The 27,086-nt window shown below is 41.1% G+C and overlaps 2 protein-coding genes and 1 long non-coding RNA gene across 3 annotated transcripts in view; 2 read left to right on the top strand and 1 right to left on the bottom strand.

Annotated features, from left to right (window-relative positions):
- Nucleotides 1-1,699: 1,699 nt before the first annotated feature.
- soul5 (heme-binding protein soul5) lies at nt 1,700-26,098 on the top strand. Its single transcript, XM_024011251.2, has 7 exons — nt 1,700-1,790; nt 2,081-2,140; nt 23,909-23,990; nt 24,328-24,448; nt 24,587-24,726; nt 25,329-25,492; nt 25,611-26,098. Coding segments are annotated over exons 1-7 (648 nt in total). The 5' UTR covers nt 1,700-1,788; the 3' UTR covers nt 25,690-26,098.
- LOC111980507 (heme-binding protein 2) lies at nt 2,869-4,413 on the top strand. Its single transcript, XM_070449217.1, has 4 exons — nt 2,869-2,992; nt 3,225-3,364; nt 3,611-3,774; nt 3,891-4,413. The coding sequence occupies exons 1-4, from the start codon at nt 2,896-2,898 to the stop codon at nt 3,967-3,969; spliced, it is 480 nt and encodes a 159-aa protein (XP_070305318.1). The 5' UTR covers nt 2,869-2,895; the 3' UTR covers nt 3,970-4,413.
- LOC111980508 (uncharacterized) overlaps nt 17,365-27,086 on the bottom strand; it is a 26,251-nt gene continuing 16,529 nt past the window's right edge. Inside the window, exons 2-3 of the long non-coding RNA XR_002879480.2 lie at nt 17,916-18,054; nt 17,365-17,651 (exon numbers count right to left, since the gene is read on the bottom strand). This is a non-coding gene — a long non-coding RNA (uncharacterized lncRNA). The remainder of the gene's footprint in view (nt 17,652-17,915; nt 18,055-27,086) is intronic.

Below are 27,086 nucleotides of genomic sequence, written 5' to 3'. Positions count from 1 at the left end.
CCACGTTCATCTGTACAAACAATAGTACGCAAGTTTAAACACCATGGGACCACGCAGCCGTCATACCACTCAGGAAGGAGACGCATTCTGTCTCCTAGAGATGAACGTACTTTGGTGCGAAAAGTGCAAATCAATCCCAGAACAACAGCAAAGGACCTTGTGAAGATGCTGAGGGAAACAGGTACAAAAGTGTCTATATCCACAGTAAAACGAGTCCTATATCGACATAACCTGAAAGGCCGCTCAGCAAGGAAGAAGCCACTGCTCCAAAAACCGCCATATAAAAGCCAGACTACGGTTTGCAACTAACTGCACATGGGGACAAAGTTCATACTTTTTGGAGAAATGTCCTCTGGTCTGATGAAACAAAAATAGAGCTGTTTGGCCATAATTACCATCGTTATGTTTGGAGGAAAAAGGGGGATGCTTGCAAGCCGAAGAACATCATCCCAACCGTGAAGCACGGGGGTGGCAACATCATGTTGTGGAGGTGCATTGCTGCAGGAAGGACTGGTGCATGTCACAAAATAGATGGCATCATGAGGCAGGAAAATGATATGGATATATTGAAGCAACATCTCAAGACATCAATCAGGAAGTTAAAGCATGGTCGCAAATGGGTCCTCCAAATGGACAATGACCCCAAGCATATTTCCAAAGTGTTGGCAAAATGGCTTAAGAACAACAAAGTCAAGGTATTGGAGTGGCCATCACAAAGCCCTGATCTCAATCCTATAGAAAATCTGTGGGCAGAACTGAAAATGCGTGTTTGAGCAAGGAGGCCTACAAACCTGACTCAGTTACACCAGCTCTGTCWGGAGGAATGGACCAAAATTCATCCAACTTATTGTGGGAAGCTTGTGGAAGGCTACCCGAAAAGTTTGACCCAAATTAAACTATTTAAAGGCAATGCAACCAAGTACTAATTGAGTGTATGTAAACTTCTGCCCCACTGGGAATGTGATGAAAGAAATAAAAGCTGAAATAAATCATTCTCTCTACTACTTTTCTGACATTTCACGTTCTTAAAATAAAGTGGTGATCCTAACTGACGTAAGACAGGGAATTTTTACTCTGATTAAATGTCAAGAATTGTGAAAAACTGAGTTCAAATGTATTTGGCTAAGGTGTATGTAAACTTCTGACTTCAACTGTATATGCCAAACAAATCATCTCCAGCTCTTTGGTCAAACTCGAGTGGTGGTTAATACAGTATGATTATAATRAACATAAAATCTTGGGTAATTGCGTCAGATACCATATCAGGACAAAGGGTCCATGTTAGCACCAGTTATAAACAAGGTTTCTTACTCCATTCTTCACTAGTGATTGGTAAAGTCGACCCAGCAGTGCTCAGTGAACAAACTGCATACATCCAAGTGCTATTTTCTTCCTCTAAATGTGGCAGCCAGGCTGTTATTGCGAAACAGACTTTCTATTTACCAAAAATAAATATATAACAGTCGGATCTAGTCACAGCCTCTTTCTCATTATCCTATACTCTTTTTCAAAGACACATCAAGACTGATCGTCTCGCATTATCTAACTTGGCACACACATTTATAAACCACCTGGTTTTCTCTTCAGCTGGTTAAATAAGCCCATTGCACATATTTGTTGAGGCCACCGGGCCATTCTGCAGTGAAGTGGGTGTCTCACAAGTTTTGGGAAGGGGTCCAAGATTTCTTTCATAACCCTCAGTTGGTATAAATAGTTTCTCTGCAAGCATTTCCCTCAGGCCAGTGGATGCATCTGAACTGAGCTGATTTAAAAGACACACTCAGCACAATGTAAGTAGAAATGATAGTCTCATTGCTTTGATAGGTTTCATTTGACTTGTGATGGTGTTAATTATTAAAGGGAGAATGATTTCTATAGATTTCTAAGTTGTAGTATCATAATTTGGAAACTGTCTTAAAGTATTACAATATATTGCAATGGTGATTATTAATGTCTGAATAATAGATTTTTAATGTGATGTGATCACTGACGGTTTAAACTTTTAATGTGATGACACTGACTGTTTGTGTGTACTTTAGGTGTTTAATGTGATGACACTGACTGTTTGTGTGTACTTCAGGGTTTATTTTCCAGGGTTGGTTGGCTTGCTTCTCATCTTGACTGCTGAAGCCAGAATTGGGTAACGAAGTTATAATACACATCTGTTCTTACTTTCCTCACATCGTAACCACACGTTTCAGAAATCACACGCTGTGTGTATATGAAATGTTTGCAAACCAACACACAAAACAAAACGCGGGACCGAAAGAAACACCCGTGGCGGGGTGCCATTTATACGGAATACACTGTATGCCTCCGCGTCGTGTCCAACAATTCCCTCATGACTTTCTCCATGATTGATTTGTTTCCACTGATCCCTATAGGAACTCCTCTGAGTCTACTTTTCTGTACCGAGTCAAGGGAATGTCTGCTCGTATGATCTGGTGTGCCAGAATGACGATTATAGAGTGAGTTCATTAAAGCATTAATGGCACAAAAACGGAGTCAGGGTGTTATTTGTGACCATATTTTTTTTTATGTTTAGGTTTCTGTCAGGGTTGCAGATCAAATAGATTTTCATTTTCATCAGATATCGTTTATCAACATGATAATAATAATTATCATTTTCCATAACATTTTAAAAACAGACGAATTGTACCTGCATGCGTAAAACAGGAGCTTCCCCCAATCCCCACCCTGCTACCAAGGTGCCATCCACCTGACAAGTCCCCAAGTCCCCAAGCCCCAGAAACCAGCTTCCCACCCTTTCTACTGGACCTAGACACCAAAGTTGCTCCCCCTGCATCCAACATCCGTAACTCAACACACTCTCCAACACAGGACTCTGAGTGAAGGTTTGTGTCTGTGTTACAGTGCCCACTATGACTCGGTGAAATGGGTGTCGACAGACGAGGAATGCTACTTCATGGACAAGGCCATTACACTGCCTTCCAGAGACTCTTCAAATACATCACCGGATCCAACAAGGCTGTGTGTGTGTGTGGTGTGTGTGTGTTGTGTGTTGTGTGTGTGTGTGGTTTTGTTGTGTGTGTGTGTGTGTGTGTGTGTGTGTGTGTGTGTGTGTGTGTGTGTGTGTGTGTGTGTGTGTGTGTGTGTTGTCGTGCCGTGCGTCGTGCGTGTTGCGTGCGCGTGCGTGCGTGCCCTGCATGTGTTTGTGCGTATTGATCTATTTGTGTGTGTGTGGATGCACATTTTTCCTATAGGCGTCAACATTGACATGACAACTCCGGTGACTGTCAAAATCGAGGAGAAGAAGAGGTTGTGGCAGTCGTCTGTCTTCACCCTCAACTTCCTCCTGCCGTCTGAGTATCAGATGACTCCTCCCCAACCCACTGATGACAGTGTAAGACCCAATCTCAAATAGACCCCTAGACCCTACACCTTATGCAGCTTTTCTAGAGTGCCAGGTGGGTGGGGTTTGCCGTTTTGGGACTATTCTATTGGTGCCATTGTGCAAGAAAAGCTCAATCGAGCGCAGTTACAATATTAAAAAGAACACAAATACCATTTGAACCCATGTCAAGTATGTCATGTTTTTTTAAAGACCGCTGGTTAACAATGTGGATGTCTTTGTGATTTCCCCGTGCAGGTGTATTTTACAGAGACGCCAGACATGAAAGTGTACGTGAGGAGCTACGGTGGATGGATGATGTCTTTGACATCCAGTGTAAACTCTATGCTGCTGAAAAGGCAGCTAGACAAMGTCCAGGCCACCTACAACAAAGACTACCACTATGCTGTGGGATATGACAGGTGAGAGCACGGATACAAATCCTTCAATATACTCATATCCAGCATCCAACMCAATTCCACCAAAATACTTTTTCAAACATACTTTAATATTGTGTGTGTGTGTATGTGTCCTACAGCCCAATGAAGATTCTGAATAGGCACAACGAGGTGTGGTACATGGTTGAGGGAGAGCCTGTGTGCSCTACCTCCTCCTAAACATCCTCCTCCATTACTGTTGAGTCTGGCATTACCACTTTGAGGAGGACCAATGGGAGGTGCATGGTAGACTGAGAACATCTGAGATAATGTGGTTCGGGGGCAACAAAGATATTAACTAAGATATGTGTCTCTGATCTGGTRGCACTATAATCGAAATCAATATGCCACCTATTACTGTATGTGTATACATGTGTCTTAGAATTTGCTCATTCTTATTCAGGGTTCAGTTTGTTAGGGAGGTGCCTTGCCCACCCCCCAGCCCCATTGTTCTAACAATGTGGGGTGAATGTAGATGTAGACAGGGATACATTTGTACTAAAGTCTGTTTATGAAAAGTAACTTCCCTTTTGACAAAATACCACATTCAATGTTGAACATGATTTGGATCTTTGTCTGTGTTGAGTTTGTTCCCTTAAATATATGCCAAACAAATCCTCTCCAGCTCTTTGGTAAAACTTGAGTGGTGGTGAATACAGTATGATTATAATGAACATAAAATCTTGRGTMATTGYRTCAGAWACCATATTTGTTACATAGTCTGTCCATGAGAGAAAATAATGAACATTACAAATGAAATTTTACATTTGAGTAATTTACCAGATCCTTGTTATCCAGAGGGACTTACAGTTAGTACATTAACCTTAAGGTACAACAACCACATAGCACAGTCATAGTAAGTCAAACATCTGCTCTTGCAGATGTAAACCGCTTTGTGCTGCCTAACCAATGACTGTGTCGTGTATGGTGGCACCTCAGGAGGCGAGTCAATTTCAACAACAAAAAAGCAATATCTGTGCACGCGGACCTGGCCTACTCATGTCCTGTTCAGTTTGAGAACGAGAGCTGAATATGATATGGAGGATCAGAGGTCTTTTTTTTATTTTGCTAAGGCAGCAGCTACTCTTCTTGGGTCCAAAGCTTGCTACTGATATAATTGATTTTAATACAAATTAAATGGACCTGATTATATAAAACAATCTATAACGAGTCTTTAGACCACAATGCTTTATGCTAGAAACAAGCTGTAAAATGCCAGGGAAAGATGTGACTCAGATACATATAAGAGATCTTTGGTTTGTCTCTATGACATTCAGAGGCTGCGCTACCACCTTCTTGAATATCCTTATAGAATAAGTGCATAAAATGCACCCTCCAATTGCAACGTCTGCCTATATGCCCACACATCTTGTCTCAAAAACACAGTATTTGGTCCCATATTTCTTGCATGCAATGCAGAGTATGTGAGCGGAGCTGGAGCAGAGCGAGGAGCAGAGCGAGGAGCTGAGCGTGTCCAATTTCACTGGAGAGTGGAGCGAGATTGCCAAAGGCTGTAGCGTCGGCAGTTTCGCCCGCTCCAATTTCGCCCCAGTAGCGCTCACTTCAGGAGCTCAGGGCATGCCATCTCCAGCATTCATTGGTAGTCTACTTGTGTTCTGCTAATAGCCAATTGCTTTGGATACTGTCATGGAGTTCGCTAAATATTTTCATAAAGAAACTAATCAAACACACAGGTGCTAAATCAAGGAGACTTACAAAGATGATGACCAAGCGCAAGAGCGGGAGTGCGGTGATAGTGTCCACTGTTATGTGTAAGGCTTGGATGCCACCTGTTGGTATGGTGCCAAACTGTTAGACTATAGACCGGATGACATTGTTCTACGCGCGGGACTTGGCAGCTACACTGGCTACATGAAACATCCACAACTAAAGAATCATTGTGGAATCTGAAAAGACACTTATCCCAAAAGTATGATGGTGTACTTACAATGTGCACATGTTAAAAGAAAGGAATGAGGTGGGTAGATAACTAAGTGTGTCATTGTAACAAARTTTCTATCAACAGAAAATCAGGTCTCTTTAATGTTTCGTTCAATTTCGTTCTATTATCTATATAGATTTTGGCCCAATAGGCCTGGCATATTCCCACTTTCAAGGATCTTTCCGTTTTGATTGGGTTATTTTGCCTAAAAACCTATAGGCCTGCCTATAGAAAAATAAAACAATAAACAACTTTGCATCTTTGCCCAGCCTGGCAAAAGTGGCCAAAAAGGGTGTTTTAGCATCCCCAGTGGCTCTGCAAGTGTGGATAGGTGAAGCCACAGACTGGCCAAACTCGTGCTTCTAAAAATTAATTCAAAGACACTAATAAGACGTTTTTCGCTTAATTGGTATTTAATTCTAAGTAAGTCACAGCCTATATGCGTAATTTATAGACTATAATAATTTAATACAATGAAATGTTGTTTAAAAACTCTTATGGCTACAATCCCGTTAACGGGATTGATATGACAACAGCCAGTGAAAGTGCATGGCGCCAAATTCAAACAACAGAAATTCCATAATTAAAATTCCTCAAACATACAAGTATCTTATAGCATTTTAAAGGTAATCTTGTTGTTAATCCCAACAAAGTGTCCGATTTCAAATAGGCTTTACAGCGAAAGCACCACAAACGATTATGTTAGGTCACCGCCAAGTCACAGAAATATTCAGCCATTTTTCCAGCCAAAGAGAGGAGTCACAAAAAGCACAAGTGTTTTCTATCCAATACTAATAATAATATGCATATAATATATAAATAAAATATAATAAAATTGCGCACAACATTGCACAGGTCTTATTTTCACGATTTGGACATTAATTCACTTTCCAAAGCTAATAAACATGTGGAAATGTGAGCAGCATTTTGTATTCCTAGTTGAATTAGTTAGAGAGCGTAAACAAAGAACAAACTTTTTTTACATTCATATTTCCATAGCTCCTTGGTCATGTGACCTACTTGACTCAAACAAGGTTCAGAATGTCCACTGACTACCCTTCTATATTGCACACCCTCTGGTTTGTTCATATTCATCTCACACGTTTTTACATTCATTTTTCAATAGCTCCTTGGACATGTGATCTACTGACTTCAAACAAGGTTCAAAATGTACAGTCAGTGGGCCAAAAAGGGCAAAGTACGAGAGTCATGCTATTAATTGTCCAAAGCAGGGATGGAGAGTGAGCTAGTGAGGTAGGCTGCAGTGGGTTCGCTGGTCAATCCATATACTGAACATGTAACCACAGTAATGGTAGACAGAAAATCAATGAATAAAAATGGAATATTGACAAATTAAAACAGAAATTGTAGACCTTTAATCTTTTCCAACATGTCAGACACTTTACTTCAAATAAGTACAAAACAGTGACTTGTTGTGAATGCACTCAAATATCAAGTCATTATCAGGTTATGTAAACTGCGTGCTAATACTCACAGCAGAAGGATTTGTGTTCATGTACAGTATATGTGTCACGGCTGTTGAAAGGAGAGGACCAAGGTGCAGCGTGGTGGGCGTACATTTTCTCTTTATTAAATCAAAATGACGCCGAACAAAACAATAAACACTACAAAAAACAAACCGTGAAGCTCAAAGGCTATGTGCCCTAAACAAAGTCAACTTCCCACAAACACAGGTGGAAAAAAGAGCTACCTAAGTATGGTTCTCAATCAGAGACAACGATAGACAGCTGCCTCAGAACCACACCCGGCCAAACACAAAGAAAAAGAAAACATAGAAATAAAGAAACTAGAATGCCCACCCTAGTCACACCCTGGCCTAACCAAAATAGAGAATAAAAACCTCTATGGCCAGGGCGTGACACTATGAAAGTGATGCTATGAAAAGGATTCTTTAATGTTATCGAGCTCACTGACTGAGAAATCCCTGCCTATTACTGAGAATAAAAAGAACACATGAAACATTGTTTTTCATGAGGCCTATCTGTGCGCCTTCCTTTAAGCACCTCTGTTCGAACACCTCTCCTGTCCTTGATCCATACCATATACAGCCATTTGCGGATATTTTCCGTGTCCATGTGAAGATAGTTATTGCGAGGCTGGACCATTTGTTAACTTCAAAACATTTTTTTTAACACCCATGTAAAATTAAGGCCTGCAAAACTGCCTCTCTCCCTCCACCTTCATTCCACAGATTTGATTCCGAGTTTCTGTGGCCTTTTTTAATATGTCCCATGTTTTTTTCGATTGACGAAAACTAACTAATGACATTTTTAAGTTTGAATAATTCATGTAAAAACGTGTGAGATGAAAATGGACAAACTATAGGGTATGCAATGTGTAGACCCACTGAGTGGACATTCTGAACCTTGTTTGAAGTCATTAGGTCACATGACCAAGGTGCTATTGAGATCTGAAATTGAGAAATTCATGTCAAAAACGTGTGAGATGAAAATGGACAAACTAAAAGTGTGCAATGTGTAGGCCCACTGAGTGTACATTCTGAACCTTGTTTGAAGTCAGTAGGTCATATGGCCAAAGAGCTATTGAAATTCAAAAATGTAAATAAATAAAAATACTGCGAGATGTAAATCGACAAAAAAAGTGTGTGCAATGTGTGTCTATGCCATCGGGTTAGCTACAACCAGTTTTGGAAATTTTAGGAGTAATGGTTAAAGAGTTATTGGAATTTGAAACATTTGATTTGTCACTATGTTGACGGTCCCTAACTGCTGTTGGTGGACGTAAGGAAAACTACAGGCGAATATCCATCGAATATCCAACCTGAAACGGTCTTTACCTCGGTTGAAGTAATATAGCCTAAATAATTCATTTTTGTTCCTTCTTTAGGCTTCTTGTCTGGCTCCTGACCTATTTGGAGTGTTTATACGGTCACACCCTGAYCAGTTTCACCTGTCCTCGTTATTGTCTCCACCCCCTCCTGGTGTCACTTGTTTTCCCCAGTGTATTTATCCCTGTGATCCCTGTCTCTCTGTGCCAGTTTGTCTTGTATGTTTCCAAGTCAATCAGCGGTTTTCCCGTTCTCCTGCTTTTTGCATTCTCCTTTTTCATAGTCCTCCCGGTTTTGACCGTTGCCTGTTTCTGGACTTTRTACCCGTCTGCCTGACCATTCTGCCTGCCTTGACCATGAGTCTGTCTGCCACTCTGTACCTCCTGGACTCTGATCTGGTTTTGACCTTTTTGCCTGTCCACGACCATTCTCTTTGGATTAATAAACATTGTAAGACTCCAACCATCTGCCTCCTGTGTCTGCAGTTGGGTCTCACCTTGATATATACGCTGTTTAATACGACCTGTAGCCTATTTGAAATTATGCTAGCTTCTTACATTCATCTTTTCATGTTTATTCAAATACTTTTCATTCAAGTCCATATGGTTTCAATACGTAAAAACCAATTGGTAGGTCCAGGTAGTCACAAAAATAGATGGGTGTTGGTTAAATTGTGATTTTAATGAATGTAACGAATTTGGAGCGTTAGTTTTTTTTTGTACTGTGAGCATGGAGCAGTTTTTAGTGGAGCTGTAGGATCAAATCAAATTTATATAGCCCTTCTTACATCAGCTGATATCTCAAAGTGCTGTACAGAAACCCAGCCCAAATCCCCAAACAGCAAGCAATGCAGGTGTAGAAGCACGGTGGCTAGGAAAAACTCCCTAGAAAGGCCAGAACCTAGGAAGAAACCTAGAGAGGAACCAGGCTATGAGGGGTTGCCAGTCCTCTTCTGGCTGTGCCGAGTGGAGATTATAACAGAACATGGCCTGTGCCGAGTGGAGATTATAACAGAACCGACGATATCCCCGGACAGGGCCAAACAGGCAGGATTTAACCCCACTAACTTTGCCAAAGCACAGCCCCCACACCACTAGAGGGATATCTTCAACCACCAACTTACCATCCTGAGACGAGGCTGAGTATAGCCCACGAAGATCTCCACCACGGCACAACCCAAGGGGGGGCGCCAACCCGGACATCTCCCAGACGGTCGACGAACAGGGACATCTACTTCGTCAACACCACAACCAGCTGGCGCAACTGGGGATGGGATTTGGAAGAGGTCCTTCAACTTCTCGAACATACCCGAGAGGCGTTGCCTTCAACTAGCGGAGGATACTCTTCCACCAGCCGAGCCAGCACAACAGTCCATTCAGCAGTCCGCCCAGGTCAGCAATGCATGTTTGTCTGTCCCGGATAAATATGACGGAACCCTTTCTAAATGCCGAGGCTCCCAACTCCAGTGCTCCCTCTATTTTGCGCACCAGATGGGAGCCCCCACCACTGAAAGGTTCAAGGTTGTCACGCTTATTTCTCTGCTGACTGGGCGGGTGTTGGAGTGGGCTACGGCCGCCTGGGAGAGATGGGAGGAGCTGGATTCGTATAAGGGGTTCATGGCTCTGTTCAGAGGTATCTTTGATCATCCACCGGAGGTTACAGAGGGGGGTGAGTGCCTATTTCAAGTACGGCAGGATGACCAGACCGCTACTGAGTACGCGCACACCTTCCGGACTGTAGCAGCATCCCGCCGATGGATTGATCCAGCGCTCCGTACGTTATTCAGAAGAGGACTGTGTGAGGAGGTCCAGACAGAACTGGCATGTTGAGACGACAATCTTTCCTTGGATGCACTCATCGTGATGGCCATCCGTCTGGATAACCTTCTTCGGGAGCGTTGGTACCCTCATCGCTTCTCTCCCTACCTCAGAGACCACTCTGTATCAGAGCCTGAACCCATGGAGGCAGGGGTCACACGACTCCCCATGGCTGAACGATGTAGACGGAAACACCTGGGGCTCTGTCCCTATTGTGGTCAAGAAGGGCATCAGCACATGATCTTCCACCTCCTGGGGCARGTGTGAGTATCCCCATCTTCATCATTCTCTGCCAAACCCTTTTTAGCGTCGATCACACTAGCTGGCTGTCCCTCGTGTACTGTTTCTAGTGGATTCTGGTGCCACTGGGAACTTTATTGACCAGATAATTGCCTCCTCTCTTAACATCACCACATACCAGCTCTCCATTTCCAGTTCAAGCCCTGGATAATCGACCACTAGGATCCGGAACCATTACACACGTCACYAAACCACTCACCCTCACTGTGGAGAAACATTCCTTTCTTCATAATTAGTGCTCCAGTGCACAAGATCATCCTCGGCGTCCCATGGCTCCAACGCCATAACCCCACCATCTCATGGTAGAGTATGAGAATCAYGGACTAGGCACCCGAATGCCGGAGGACCTGCCTTACCTCTCGAKTCGTAGCCCCTGTGGTCTGGGACGTGGATGCGGAATAGCAATGGACAAGGCATATTGACATTAAGGAGAGGCATGCTTAGTCGAGTGATCATAAGGGTCCAGTKAGTAGTGAGGTTGGTTGGGGTAACRGCGATTCAGACAGCTAGCCGGGCCATCGGTAGCAAGCTAGSATAGGATGGAGGTCTGTTTTTAGCCACCTCGTGTGTTTTTGTCGGTAGATTAGTGGGGTTCCGTGTGGTAGAGGGGATCAATCCAATTGGCAAAATAGATATAGTTATAGTGACCCAAGAAAAATTGTCCGATAGACCAATTCAGATAGCAGACGATAAGACAGCTAACGGTTAGCGGGCCGCAGATGGGCGTTCAGGTAACGTCGCGACGGAGGGGCCAGTTGGATAACTCCCTCGTGCAGATAACGTCGGTAGTCCAGTCRTGAAGGCCCGGTGGGGCTCCGCATCGGCAGTAAAACGGGTCCGGATAGGTGATTGTAGCCCAGGAGTGGCTGATGGAACTCTTCAGCTGGCTAGCTCCGGAATAATTGATGTTTTCTCCGGGATCGATGTAAGCCAATAGTCACATGGATAGCAGCGAGATCCAGGTGTAAATGTCCAGAGCTTTCGGTTGAAATCCAGGGATATGGAGAAAAATAGGTCCGGTATGTTCTGGTCTGAGTCGCGTTGTACAAAACTGGCGATAGCTTATCGAGCTAAAGGATAGCTGATGACCGCCAACCGTGGTTAGCTGAATACTAACGTTAGCCAGTAAACTGGTTAGCTTCTGGCTGGCTTCTGGCTGGCTTCTGGCTGGCTTCTGGCTGGCTTCTGGCTGGCTTCTGGCTGGCTTCTGGCTGGCTTCTGGCTAGCTTCTATTGTGGATTTCAGATTTGAGGTAAATAAAAAAAATAATTGGTGAGGCGGGTTGCAGGAGAGTGTTTTGAAGTTGAGTTTTTGGAAAATAAAATATATAAAAGATATGCGAAGAAAGATGTAAATATTATATATACACGGGACACGACAAGACGAGGACAAAGGACGTCTGACTGCTATGCCATCTTGGTTATGTATCTATACAAATATTACCACTATAAAACAAAAAGTCAAAGAAAAMTACTACTAAATTTTGCATCAAAATAATAAAGCCCTAAAATCATTATCAAAAATGTTTAAACAAGCAAATGTACAATTAGGCTCAAGACACTATTATTATTGACAGGGTTGGGGAGTAACGGATTACATGTAATCTGTTACATGTAATGGGATTACAAAAAAATGGTAACTGTAACCGTTACGCTACCAGCTAAAATATTGTGATCAGATTRCAGATATTTTTGAAAACTAGATGATTACTTACAGGATTACTTTTAAATTCAGAAAGGATGATTGCGGAAAAAAATATCACACTTCTCTGTCAGCATTGAAAAAAGRCGCAAATTTAAATTTGTTCCACCTGAGCGAGTCTGACCACAAGTCAGAGACCACTGATGACACACCAAATGTGTTTAATATATATACTGTATATCCATTGATTCTTGAAGAATATAACTTATAAATCCCTCATGAGGTTAGTTCAACTGTCAGTTCTCTAATGTTTGTAAACATTTTACAATGTAAACAAACACTGTATAGCATCATAACATGGTTAAAACAATAATGTAAAACAATAATGTTGATATCATGGATGGTCAGTCCTTGCATCCATAGCTATGTCTATTAATCTGAGAGTGGTTACGTTTCGAGGCCCATCCCTCAGCTTTTTATCAAAACAGAGGTGGGATTTGCCATTTTGTTATTGTTTCATCTGTGGATTTGCTCTTTAAACAGTTGCATATTATCAAGATATCAAAGTACCACCAACAAAAAGTTCAACAATAGGCCCATAGCAAATGCAACATATGGCATTCATTTTTCTCATGTAAATAGCACTTTTCAGTAGTACTCAAAGCATGCCTTTCCATGAGAGCAGCATTTATTTTTCAACTCGAATCAATGAGCCCAATCAGTCCTCCATGACAACAAAATCATAAACAACAGAGTAGAGCTGGCTAATAAGTACTTTTGGGGTTAGTTTTGGGGTTATGCTCAGGTAAAACAATTTGGCTCATCTATACTTCCATATTTCCAAGTCCTATTCTTGAAGATCAAGGGGGTATAACATTTATTGGAATGACTGGAATGCTGATAGACTTCAGTTTTTAATGTAAAGATATCATTTAATCGTATTATTATATGTAGTAGAAGGCAATGGGTTAGAAGAAGCCAACATAACCAACCCATAAAGTAAAATGTAACATCCATATACAGCTATGTACATTTTAACATTGATTTATCCTGCAATAGATGTCGTTCAATTGGTAACATACATTTTTGTCTTCTTCTAATGSCTSTTAAAGGGAAAGATATCTAAAAGTAACAGAATGTAATCAGATTACGGTCTTCCAAAAGTTACGTTCCTGATTACAATTTTGGACAGGTAACTAGTAACCGTRACGGATTACATTTAGAAAGTAACYTACACAACTGTCACGTTCGTAATAAGGACGGGACCAAGGCGCAGCGTGTGTTGAGTTCCACTYCTTTATTGCAGTGAAACTTCTCAGAAAAAACAATAAACAATCAATGAAACTTAACCTCAGTGGTGCTACAAGCACAAACACAAATAATATCCCACAAACACAGGTGGGAATATTGGCTACCTAAATATGATCCCCAATTAGAGGCAACGATTACCAGCTGCCTCTAATTGGGAACCATACAAAACACCAACATAGAAATAATGAACTGGAACACCCCCTAGTCACGCCCTGACCTACAACTCCATAGAGAACCAAGGGCTCTCTATGGTCAGGGCGTGACACCAACACTGAATTACTTAATTTAAAATGAAACCATACAAGCCATCAGCAATAACTGAAACCAAGCAAATGTGTACAAATACGTAACAGACCCAATTATCACTAACCATTACAAACATACAAACACTTTATTAACAAAACTTGATAAACTCCCTCACAGTTATGATACTAGTACTGGTCAGTAAGATCATCACAATAACAATGAGGCCTTTGTACAACATCTGCTAGGGTCAGGGTTAAACCAACACACTACCCCCTAAGTGTATGATTTTCTTCCCTGAGAGCATGAATTTCATCATGAAGAATACRATTTTCATACATGTCATCTTTCATAGGTTGTAATTGTGTGTGCTTAAACCCCAGGGAATTCTGTACACCTCATGGGAAAATCCCCCACAGATTCACCCAATTCATTAATATAGCGATTGTTGTCCAGAACAATGTTATACAGTTCGATCAATTCATTCTCAGCATTAAACTCGTCTCTGACCCTAGGTGGCTGTACAATRTCTAGAGTGTTGTTGATCCTTAAACCTTCATGGATGGTTGAACCCCCCCCGATTGTTCGGAGCCCCCACGATCCTGGTCATATTCCTGTTAATCAACGTTTTAGTTCACTGTGACCTTTTYACCCTGGGGGCCCCCTCCCCCAGTTTTTGCGACTGCACTTGAAGAAACTTTCRAAGTTCTTGAAATTTTCTGTATTACTATTGACTGACCTTCATGTCTTAATGTAATAATGTACTTTAATTTCTCTTTGCTTATTTGAGCTGTTCTTTCAATAATACGGACTTGGTCCTTACCACATAGAGCTATCTTCTGTATACCACCCCAACCTTGTCACAACACAACTGCTTGKCTCAAACGCATTAAGAAGGAAAGAAATTCCACAAATTAACTTTTAAGAAGGCAAACCTGTTAATTGAAATGCATTCCATTTCAACTTCCTCGTGAAGCTGGTTGAGAGAATGCCAAGAGTGTGCAAAGCTGTCATCAAGGCAAATGGTGGCTACTTTGAAGAATCTCAAATATAAAATATATAACACTTTTTTGGTTACTGCATGTGTTATTTCATAGTTTTGATGTCTTCACTATTATTCTACAATGTAGAAAATTGTATAAATAAATAAAAACCCTTGAATGAGTAGGTGTGTCCAAACTTTTGACTGTTACTGTATGTCAGCTCAATCGTAAATTACTTTTACATTTCAGTCGTGCTATATTGCTGAACTTCAACGATACAAGTTGAATTGAATAAGTTCTATAACTTCAGGCGTCCTTTCTTGTGTGCTCCTAGTCCTCATTAAGTTACATGACAACATAACCAGTTTGTGGAGTTGTTGTGCAGGCTTTGTGTTTCAGCATTATCACTTTACATCAAGAACTCGAGATCTTGTACTTCGTGTCACTTACACAGCACATTGTCACAAAAATATATTATACAGTTTATTTTTCTATAATTCACCCAAATGGATTGTGAGACAGTGACTCTGTGTAGAAACATTGATTGCAAAAAATAAGTCATGTTTGCAATAGTTGAGTAGTTGGTTGGTTTCTCGACTAGGTCTTCTATCCTGTTCCCTATGGTATCGCAATGGGGTGTGCTCAGTTAACTTCAACATTCACTACGATGCATGACGGTTTGTACTGAATGACCGGCCATGCACCGTTCTTCAGTAGCCTTTGCTCCCGTTTGGTGGGTTTGGCAAGGTGTGGAATGATCAGAATTTACCTTTTTATATTATTTAACTAGGCAAGTCAGTTAAGAACAAATTCTTATTTACAATGATGGCCTACTGGGGAACAGTGGGTTAACTGCMTTGTTCAGGGGCAGAGTTACAGMTTTTTACCTTGTCAGCTCGATGATTCAATCCAGCAACCTTTTCGGGTTACTGGCCCAACGCTCTAACCACTAGGCTACCTGTCGCACCAGGTGGCATGATCGATTGCAAAACTTAGTTGGATTAAACGTTGCACACTGTTCTTTCATATCGAACATAGCCTGGGTATAGTACTGGGTGGGCGTGTAGACACTTCTTGGGTGCCATTGTTCCTCTGTAGAATGGAATTCCTCACAGGGATCTGAACTTGGTGTGATTCTGAAACACCAACAATGGGACAATGGCACCCAACATTCCCTCCCAGAATGGTTAGAGCAGGTATCTTGTGACCTGTGATAAGACATGGAAACAAAGGAGTAATACGAGGAGGATGTGTGAACCACCTCCATGCACTCCTTCTATAGTGTACTAGAAAGCTTTAACRTTTCCTTTGGTGCGATGCCTTTGTCACTGCTAGACTACGGAGAGTCGTTAAGACCAAGGTAGTTATTCAAGACCAGTTAGGCCTGTACACTAGTACACTCTTACATAAAAAGGTGCTAAGTAAAACCATATAGGGGTCTTTGGTTTGTTCCCATATTTTATGCTATATTTGTAATTACAGTATGTAAAATATATGCAACGAATTTGCCACCCACAGGTTTCTGTGCCAATGCACGACAACTAATAAGCAAAACATACTGACTTCGGGAGCTTCAACATCATCTGCACAGTTTGGATGCTGGAATAAAATTTTGGACGAACGTGAGCAGGTAGCCTACAAAATACTTGTGACTGGTTGTGTTAATGCCACACATAAAAGGTAATACATGAAACAAATTTGAATGACAAATATTTAGGYTATAGGCTATTGATCGTAGAGGAGGCAGAGCTCGCTTTAAGCTTCCGTGAATACATTATTGTAGGATGACTTGGGAGAATGATGATCCGCAACAGGCAGCACATCTCAGTATCAGAACTTAATTAACATACAACCAAACTGGGATGCTACTGTGCCTTTCTATATCGTAGAAACTGTCAAGGGTAGACCCACAACTGACCCAAATGGAATGAATGGAWTTAAATATTCAAATCACAGGGTTTTTGTTTGCACCGTTATTCAAATTCCATTTTTACTGCAGTTTACAGCCGAGAGTAAAATGTTGCACAATAATGCAATTATTCATTACAATGTGGTCTAGGTAAGACACTTGTATTGTCCTTAAACAAGATCACTAGGGTTTCACTGAGTTTGTGTTATAAGTAGTTTTAGGAAGACGTGTAATTATCCCCCGTGTCCTTTTCACCAGTTGACCGTCATCTGACAATCTGACAGTAGAAGCCCGACAAGCCGGCTGAGAAGTGGGAGCCCATCAATCCGACTAAGGCATGGCCTGATGGGCCAGGTGTAGCATGATGTGGGGTGGGCGCCTGCCGAGGACTTTGCAAATAAATTCATAAAAAATCCTACAATGTGATTTTCTGKATTTTTTTTYCTCATTTTGTCTGTCATAGTTGAAGTGTACCTATGATGAAAATTACAGGCCTCTCTAATCTTTTTAAGTGGGAGAACTTGCACAATTGGTGGCTGACTAAATACTTATTTGCCCCACTGTATATGACAATAGAAGTAACAACAGTTAACACATAGGTAACCAAAGAAGAGCGTCACTACAACACAAACGTAAAAACTATCATGTGTGCCTGTGTGTGGGGTGTGTGGGGGAGAGAGTGACAAAGAGATAGAGGGAGATGGAGTTGAAATTGAGATTGAGTACAATCTTAGATCTGTGATCAGGGGCCACTAGTTGCTTAAGGGGGTTCAGAGGTGGTGAAACACAACGGGACAGTTTGGGCAGGAGAGCATCCAGGAGAGAGAAGTCAGCGCAGATTCAAGTATTCCTCATGGGGCTCCGTAACAATCCTCCTCAGTTCTGATTTTGTCAGCTCTACTCGCCCCTAGGACAAGCATAGAAAAAGAAAGAAGAAAATGAGAGACAGAGAGCACTAGGACTGTTACTCTGAGTAAAAAGACAGGGGAAAAGGGACATATCAAGCTGGTGTCGTGTGTGTGTGTGTGTGTGTGTGTGTGTGTGTGTGTGTGTGTGTGTGTGTGTGTGTGTGTGTGTGTGTGTGTGTGTGTGTGTGTGTGTGTGTGTGTGTGTGTGTGTGTGTGTGTGTGTGTGTGTGTGTGTGTGTGTGTGTGTGTGTGTGTGTACTTACCTTCATTCAAACTCAGTGAGCTCAGTGATCTTGGAAGAATGGGGCATTGTAGGGTTTGAGAACAGTTTGCTTCGTCTGGGCCACTTTTTCAGGCCTTTTGTCCCATCTTCAGGGTTCATCATCTTGGGTTGATTCGAACCTACAGCATATATCCAATATAGTTTATGAAATCAATAGAAGCATTGAACAAATCCATATAGATACACCTACTTCAAACCCTAGCCAACTAATAAAACATTGCTATAGCCTACACAATACCACAGGTTATTTTACCAGACTCACATGTTCCTTTCTTTCTTTGCCACCAAATGTTTACATAAAACTGGTAAGAAATGACTGAAGATTCCAGCCACCCAAGTCATACACTTGACACTTACATGCGACTTCTGCTATCAGAATACGAAGATCGCAGTGAAAAGACAGGTTTAAATGCACAAAAGTGGTTTGATTGTGTTCAGATCTGGCTGACCGCTTCAGGAGGTGATCAGGGATGCTTCATGTTTGGAGGTCTCCGTCCTGGATGCAATYAGGCTTCCCGAAAGCGCATACAGCGGGCAAAGTCTCCAGAAAACTTTTGTTTTGGGCCCGAGAGGTACCTTTTAATTTCGTTCCTAGCGTGTGAGGAATGTGTTTACTGGCCTCAAATGCTAGCCAGCTAGTTAATATTTAGATAAAAAACATTGTTTTACTAGAGTTATTCTAACCCGTTTGYAATCCCTTTACTTGCTAGATTGCTGGCTAGCTACAGAGGTTAGCTGGCTAGTTAGCTACAGTAGTTAGCTACTGGCATCAGTTATTGTGTTATTATCATATTTTGCCTATTTCACTGTTTGTAGAATGGATACTGGAATTTGAATATAGCGCAGGAAAAGGGAATCCGGACACACTGTGAACACAGTAGACACATTTCAATGTAGGTGTAGATGCATGACCCATTCAGAATTCCTTGATCAGAACTCCATGATCAGAATACTAAAGCTGCACGAACTGTCAAGTCTAGACACGGACATATACTGTCTTGGACCAAAAGGCTCCTGAACAGCTTCTACCCCAAGCCATAAGACAAATAGATACCCGGACTATCTACATAGCACTAACTCTTTTTGACTCTATGCACACACAATTGACTTTACCCACACATTCACAAATACTGACACTCCAACACACACACACAATTGCACATGACACGTACATACAGGCACACATTCGCCATACACACAAACTTATATAAGATTGAACTCTTTGGCCTGAATGCCAAGCGTCACATCTGGAGGAAACCGGGCACCATCCCTACGGTGAAGCATGGTGGTGGCAGCATCATGCTGTGGGGATGTTTTTCAGCAGCAGGGACTGGGAGACTATTCAGGATCGAGGAAAAGATGAACGGAGCAAAGTACAGAGAGATGCTTGATGAAAACCTGCTCCAGAGCGCTCAGGACCTCAGACTGGGGTGAAGGTTTACCTTCCAACAGGACAACGACCCTAAGCACACAGCCAAGACAACGCAGAAGGGGCTTCAGGTCAAGTCTCTGAATGTCCTTGAGTGGCCCAGTCAGAGCCCGGACTTGAACCCGATCTAACATCTCTGGAGAGACCTGAAAATAGCTGTGCAGCAATGCTCCCCATCCAACCTGACAAAGCTTGAGAGGATCTGCAGAGAAGAATGAGAGAAACTCCCCAAATACAGGTGTGCCAAGCTTGTAGCGTCGTACCCATGAAGACTTGCGGCTGTAATTGCTGCCAAAGGTGCTTCAATAAAGTACTGAGTAAAGGACCTGAAAACTTATGTAAATGTGATATTTTTGTAATACATTGTTTTACAAGTTTGCAAACATTTCTAAAACTTGTTTTTAATTTGTCATTGTGGGGTATTATGTGTAGATTGATGAGGGCTAACAACTTTTTAATCCATTTTAGAATACGGTTGTGATGTAAGGAAATGTGGAGGAGTATGCTGTTTGAGGAGCTTGCTCTCGCTGCGCGACAGGTGATATTCTGCCCAAACTCTGTATGTCATGGGCTCTCCAACCCTGTTCCTGCAGCTACCCAGTGCTTAATTTAGGAAACTAAGTAAAATCTGTTCAGGAACATTGATAGTAACACGTTTTTCCAACAAAACATATTTCACAAAACTGTTAACAGCCCCTCTGCACGCTCAAGAAAGGAATAAAGGAGAGCGAAAATGCATGATGGTGAGATATTCTGTATAGCTAAAGGTAATGTGTCACTCAAATAATTATGAAAAAATAAGAAATTCCCGATTACTGGGTTATTCAAAATTAAATACAAAGTCACTATAATTGTAGGCTTCCTGTAAGCCGCCCCGAACAATCAATGAACCAACAGCATCGCCTGGGGCTATACATTCTCTCCCAGGGTATACATTTTGGAGCGTAGCATAAGGTAACCAGTCCATCCAGTATGCATAATAATATAGTCCACACTCAAAGGCGTTTACTCAAATTTGTTTAATTTTGGAGTACAGGCTAGACCAATTATGTACCAAAGATTAAATTAAATCAGTTATGCTTCATGTTTTTCTGCCATTTGTAATTTGCTCTGTACCCACACAATACACTGCTAGTTCACTCATACTCACTTATATTCTCCTACTCTCTGCTCATTGTTAAAATCAAAGAAAATAATGGCAAAGATATCAACTACGGTATGTCAGTATACTCTATGTAAAATGATTAAGGGAATACCAGAAACATGCACAAATACTCCCATATACTGAAGGTACAGTTTAAAACATTCTCACACCTATCTTTGCAAACGTATCATATTACTCAAACTCCTGATGTTGACGTTTAAACGCTTGATGTAAACACTCAGGCACTATTTCAAAGAAAGGGAAGAAAATCTATACAAAAGCTTATTCAGATTAATGAGGGTTCTTTTAAGAACCCTTATTGCCTTCCAAAGTATCCTTCTTGCCTTCGGAACAATCATCAAAGAACCCTTTCTTCCGAAAACATTTTTTAGGATGAAAAAGGTTCTAGGTAGAACTAGGTAGAACTCTAGGTAGAACTCTTTGCCTTACAATGAACTTTTGTCTTCCAAAAAGGGTTCATCAGATAAAAACAGTGTTTGGCAGAACCTTATCCCTCTGCAAAGAACCCTTTGGAACCCTTTTCTCTAAGAGTGTAAACTAAACTGTACTCTAGTGCTTTGTGTTGGAAGAGGGCGTCTCATGCTCAGAGAGAAACAAACACACCTCTGATGTTTTGTTCAATCACTCTCACAAGTTCATTTTATATACAAATGTAAAGTTTTTGAACAACAACAACAAATACAACAACAATCAGCTCTGCAGCCAGTGTGACAACATTTGTTCCATGATGCCATGGAAATGTCCACAACATACAGTTTCATGGTCCTGATCAAATCAGGCTAAAGCARAGTGTTGGCTAAGAATTCGACCTAAAGCACATACTTCTCCGCATAGAACGGACATAAGTGAGGGGATCATAAGAGTTATTTTGAGTTTTTCTTCATCTGAGGCTGAAGTCCCAAGTGAAGGCTGTCGCCCGTTGAGCCCCTCTGAGGTGGTGACCAGCTGACATCACAGGGGACGTCAGAGGTTTGTTAAAGGTCATTTAAACTGAACTGACTTTGACTGAACTTTCTAAATCTAGGGCAGGGTTCATTCCATGACTGCATCCATCTTGGTATTCAGTGGCTTCCTTTTCTTGTTTTCTTGTCTCCTTTCCTACACTGATGTAAAAGAACAGGGACAGTTGGAATCAGATTCAAAGTGAGGAGCGCYGTTTTGTATTCACCACCTATCCTTTGTCTCTTCAGGTCARCCCATGTGAAGAGRAGACGAGGTAGCCATGTGGTAGTGAGCATTGGGCAAGTAACTGAAAGGTTGCTGGTTCAAATGCCCGAACCGACTAGGCAGAAAAATCTGTAACCCTAATTGCTCCTGTAAGTCCTTCTGGATAAGAGTGTCTGCTAAAATTTCCAAAAAATGAATCCTTTTCAGACTATTGAGATACACCCTAGAGTTCTGTTTTCTTGGCTACTCTGGGGGTCAAAGCTGAGCTCTTTGGGTCGTGCAAGTGCTGTCTTATCTGCTTTTGTAGGTGGGGAATATGGTTTGATATGAATTGGAAAATGTTTGCCCAATGTGCATCTGATTTTATTATTTTAATTTCACTCTACATTATAAAAACGTAATATCATAATAAATGTGGATGACCTCCGGAGRTGGTGAGGAAGATCTGATCCCAATGTGTCTTTAAATCATCTACACCTGTCTAAAAATGTGGGCACAATCAGAATGTGGACAAGATCAGGACAAAGAGTCCATGTTAGCACCAGTTATAAACAGGGCTACTCCATTATCCACTAGTGATTGGTAATGTTGACCCAGYAGTGCTCAGTGAACAAACTACATGCAAGTGCTATTTATTTAGTCTAAACGTGACAGCCAGGCTGTTATTGCGAAACAGCAAAGGCTTTAATTACGAAACAGAAATATATAATAGTCTGCTACACGTGACGGATCTAGTTACAGTCTCTTTCTCAATAAGCCTATACTTGCTTTTTAAAGACGCATCAAGATCGATCTTCTCACGTTATCTAACTTGGCACACACTTATTGATAAACCACCTTTTCTTCTCTTCAGCATGTGAAGTSCATTGTACATTCTGTGGTGAAGTGGGTGTGTTTTTGGGGGGTGATGCAAATACCCTCAGTTTGTATAAATAGTTTCTGTGCAAGCATCTCCCTCAGACCAGTGAATGCATCTGAACTGAGCTGATCTAAGAGACACACATTCAGCACAATGTAAGTATAAATGATAGTTTATCATTGCGTTGACTAGGTTTGTTTGAGTTGTTATGGTGTTAAGTAACTAAAGCAAGAGTGATTTTTCTAGAAATAGGAATGTGTAATAACACAGTTTACTGTCTTTTAAAGTATTACAATATTGCAATCTTAATCAGTTATGTCTGTATAACATATTTTTTATATGATTATGTCACTGACTGTTTGTGTGTACTTTAGGTTTTTCATGTGAGGTTTAGGTTTTCAAATCAAATGTATTTGTCACATGCGCTGAATACAACATGTGTAGTAGACTTTACAGTGAAATGCTTACTTCCGAGCCCTTTCCCAACAATGCASAGTTAAAAACGAAGAATAATTTGCAAAATAAAAAAGGAAATAGTAACACAGTAAAATAACAATAACGAGGCTAAATACAAGGAGTACCAGTACCGAGTCATTGTGCAGGGGTAGAATGTTGTTGAGGTAATATGTACAGGTAGGTAGGGGTAAAAGTGACTAGGCAATCAGGAGAGATCATGAACAGAGTAGCAGCACGATATGTGAAGAGTGTGAAAGAGTATTACATTGTGTCTATGTGATGACACTGACTGTTTGTGTGTACTTTAGGTGTTTAATGTGATGACACTGACTGTTTGTGTGTACTTTAGGTTTTTAATGTGATGACACTGACTGTTTGTGTGTACTTTAGGTTTTTAATGTGATGACACTGACTGTTTGTGTGTACTTTAGGTTTTTAATGTGGTGACACTGACTGTTTGTGTGTACTTTAGGTTTTTAATGTGGTGACACTGACTGTTTGTGTGTACTTTGGTTTTTAATGTGATGACACTGACTGTTTGTGTGTACTTTAGGTTTTTAATGTGATGACACTGACTGTTTGTGTGTACTTTATGTTTTTAATGTGATTGACACTGACTGTTTGTTGTTGTACTTTAGGTTTTAATGTGATGACACTGACTGTTTGTGTGTACTTTAGGTGTTTATTTTTGTCAGGGTTGGTTGGCTTGCTTCTCATCTTGACTGCGAAGCCAGAATTGGGTAAGGAAGTTATAATGCACAATCTGTTATTATTCTCCTCAACATCACAACCCCTCGTTTCAGAATGACTTCTCTGTTTGTATAGTGAACGAACGGTATCCGGGCTAAATCGCATGCTGTTGTTCTTTATTGATTTCTTTTCCACTGATTCCTTTAGAAACTCCTCTGAGTCTAGCTTATGCACCGAGTCAAAGGAATGTCTGCTCTATGATCTGGTGTGCAAGAATGACGATTATGAGGTGAGTCTTGTGCAGCACAAATGAATGGCACATTGGGGCTACAATTTAGAATTTGTTTCACCACCTTTTTTGTGACCAATTTTTTTWATGTTTAGTTGTTGGTCAGGGTAGCAGAWACAAAAYAAWAGCATTTGCATTAGAATATATCAAAACAACAACATGATAATCATCATTATCACCCCCATTTTGGTTATCACATTGGGTTTCGGTAATTGGAAACATGTTGTAGATCAAGTCATGCAGGGTTGTAGATCACCCTAATCGCGTTCTCAACATCCGTAACTCAAYACACTCTCCAACACAGGACTCTGAGTGAAGGTTTGTGTCTGTGTTACAGGTGCGCCACTATGACTCGGTGAAATGGGTGTCGACAGACGAGGAATGCTACTTCATGGACAAGGCCATGTACACTGCCTTCCAGAGACTCTTCAAATACATCACCGGATCCAACAAGGCTGGTGTGTGTGTGTGTGTGGTGTGTGTGTGTGTGTGTGTGTGTGTGTGTGCGTGTGCGCCTGTGGATGCTGGTGCATGAGTCTGTTTCCATGCGTGTGTGTCTACCTGGTAACATGTGCTTACACACATTTTTCCTATAGGCGTCAACATTGACATGACAGCTCCGGTGACTGTCAAAATTGAAGAGAAGAAGAAGATGTGGGCGTCGTCTGTCTTCACCATCAGCTTCCTCCTGCCGTCTGACTATCAGATGACTCCTCCCCGACCCACTGATGACAAGGTAAAGCCAAATCCCAAATAGACCCTACGCCCTATGCACCCTACGCCCTTGTAAAGATCTGAGAGGATTTGATTGGTTTAAGCAATATGGTGAAACTTCCACTTAGCCTATCAGAGGGCAAAGTGGAGCTATTACCATATTGCTGACACCTGTCAAACCCCTGTAAACCTGACACAATGACATCCACATCGTTATCCAGGGGTCTGTAATATTTGTGTGATTTATTGTGTGTGTTTTTTCAAATACTTACGCTGAGCTTGCCTGGCTCAATGGCACCAATGGAATAGTCCCAACAGTGCAAACCTCACCCACCTGGCACTAGAAAAACTGAATCTAAGTTGGACATAATATGATTGTCTATCAGACCTGGGTTCAAGAAGTATCTTTCAAATACTTCGATTTAGCTYTTATTGAGTGCCAGGTGGGTGGGGTTTGCACTTTTGGGACTTTTCCATGGCGCCATTGAGCCAGGCAAGCTCAATCGAGCGAACCTTAAGTATTTGAAAAAACACAAATACCATTTGAACCCATGTTAAGTATGTCATGTTTTTTTAAAGACCGCTGGTTAACAATGTGGATGTCTTTGTGATTTCCCCGTRCAGGTGTATTTTACAGAGACGCCAGACATGAAAGTGTACGTGAGGAGCTACGGTGGATGGATGATGTCTTTGACATCCAGTGTAAACTCTATGCTGCTGAAAAGGCAGCTAGACAACGTCCAGGCCACSTACAACAAAGACTACCACTATGCTGTGGGATATGACAGGTGAGAGCACGGATACAAATCCTTCAATATACTCATATCCAGCATCCAACACAATTCCACCAAAATACTTTTTCAAACATACTTTAATATTTTGTGTGTGTGTGTATGTGTCCTACAGCCCAATGAAGATTCTGAATAGGCACAACGAGGTGTGGTACATGGTTGAGGGAGAGCCTGTGTGCCCTACCTCCTCCTAAACATCCTCCTCCATTACTGCTGAGTCTGGCATTACCACTTTGAGGAGGACCAATGGGAGGTGCATGGTAGACTGAGAACATCTGAGATAATGTGGTTTGGGGGCAAAAAATATATAATCCAAAATCAATATGCCACATACTATAGAGTGTATACAAACTGTAGAGTGTATGCAAACTTTGCTCATACTTATTCAGGGTTCAATTTGTTAGAGAGGTGACTAGCACCCCCTAGACCTGTGATTCGAACTCTATACATAGAGGTTCTAACGATGTGGGGTGAATGTAGACAGGGATACGTTTGTACTAAATAACTGGTTCCGTTTGTCAAAAAGGAAGTTACTTTTCACAAACTACGACATTCAATGTTGGACATGATTTGGATCTTTTTCTCAATAAAATATGAATAGTGTCTGGGTTGAGTTTGTTTCCTCTTAMATATATGCCAAACAAATCCTCTCCAGCTCTTTGGTCGTACTCGAGTGGTGGTGAATACAGTATGATTATAATGAACATAAAATCTTGGGTAATTGTGTCAGATAMCATATTTGTTATATAGTCTGTCCGTGAGAGATTACAATGAACATTACAAATGAAATGTTAAATTTTACRTTTTAGTCATTTAGCAGACCTTCCTATCGAGAGCGACTTTGTTTCAGTCACTCTTTTCAAAAATACAGTGAAGTCGTATACAGTGAASACTGTACACCTTTCGCCATTCAGTGCCGCCGTTAATAACGAGGGCATGTTCTAAGAAGGAAACTTCTCAARTACTTCAGAATAGTAAGAAAACAGATCACAAGTRCACTCTTCGAAAAAAGGGTTCCAAAAKGGYTCTTTGCAGATGGATAAGGTTCTACCAAGAACTGTTTGGATCAGAATAACAATTTTTGGAAGACAAGGGTTCTTTAGAGAAATCACCAGACACTTAAACACTGAGACAGAGTTAGTATAGAGAAATCACCAGACAGTTACACACTACCATCTTAGAAATAAGGGTTCCAAAAGTGTTCCTTACGAATGGATAAGGTTCTACCAAGAACTGTTTGGATCAGAATAACAATTTTTGGAAGACAAGGGTTCTTTGTAAGTCAAAGGGTTTTACCAAGAATCTTTAACATTCTAAGAACCGTTTTTGGAAGAAAGGGTTCTTTGATAATTCTTTGGAAGGCAATAAGGTTTACATAGACCATATATAATATTTCCAGCATGAGCTATTGGAGATTTTCAGATTATTTGTTTTTATTGTAATATCTGTTTTTGCATGTAAATGGATTGTTGATTAATTTTATAGCTAACAAAGATAAAGAACATACAGTTTTCTAACTAATCCAATTTGTTAGTAATGGATTTTTGCGTACATTACCTGAGGTAGTTGTTCCAGTTTAGATGATTGAGAT

Source organism: Salvelinus sp. IW2-2015, linkage group LG20, assembly GCF_002910315.2.
Source record: "Salvelinus sp. IW2-2015 linkage group LG20, ASM291031v2, whole genome shotgun sequence".
Classification (NCBI taxonomy): Eukaryota; Metazoa; Chordata; class Actinopteri; order Salmoniformes; family Salmonidae; genus Salvelinus; species Salvelinus sp. IW2-2015.
This window is presented reverse-complemented; position numbering and strand designations above follow the sequence as displayed.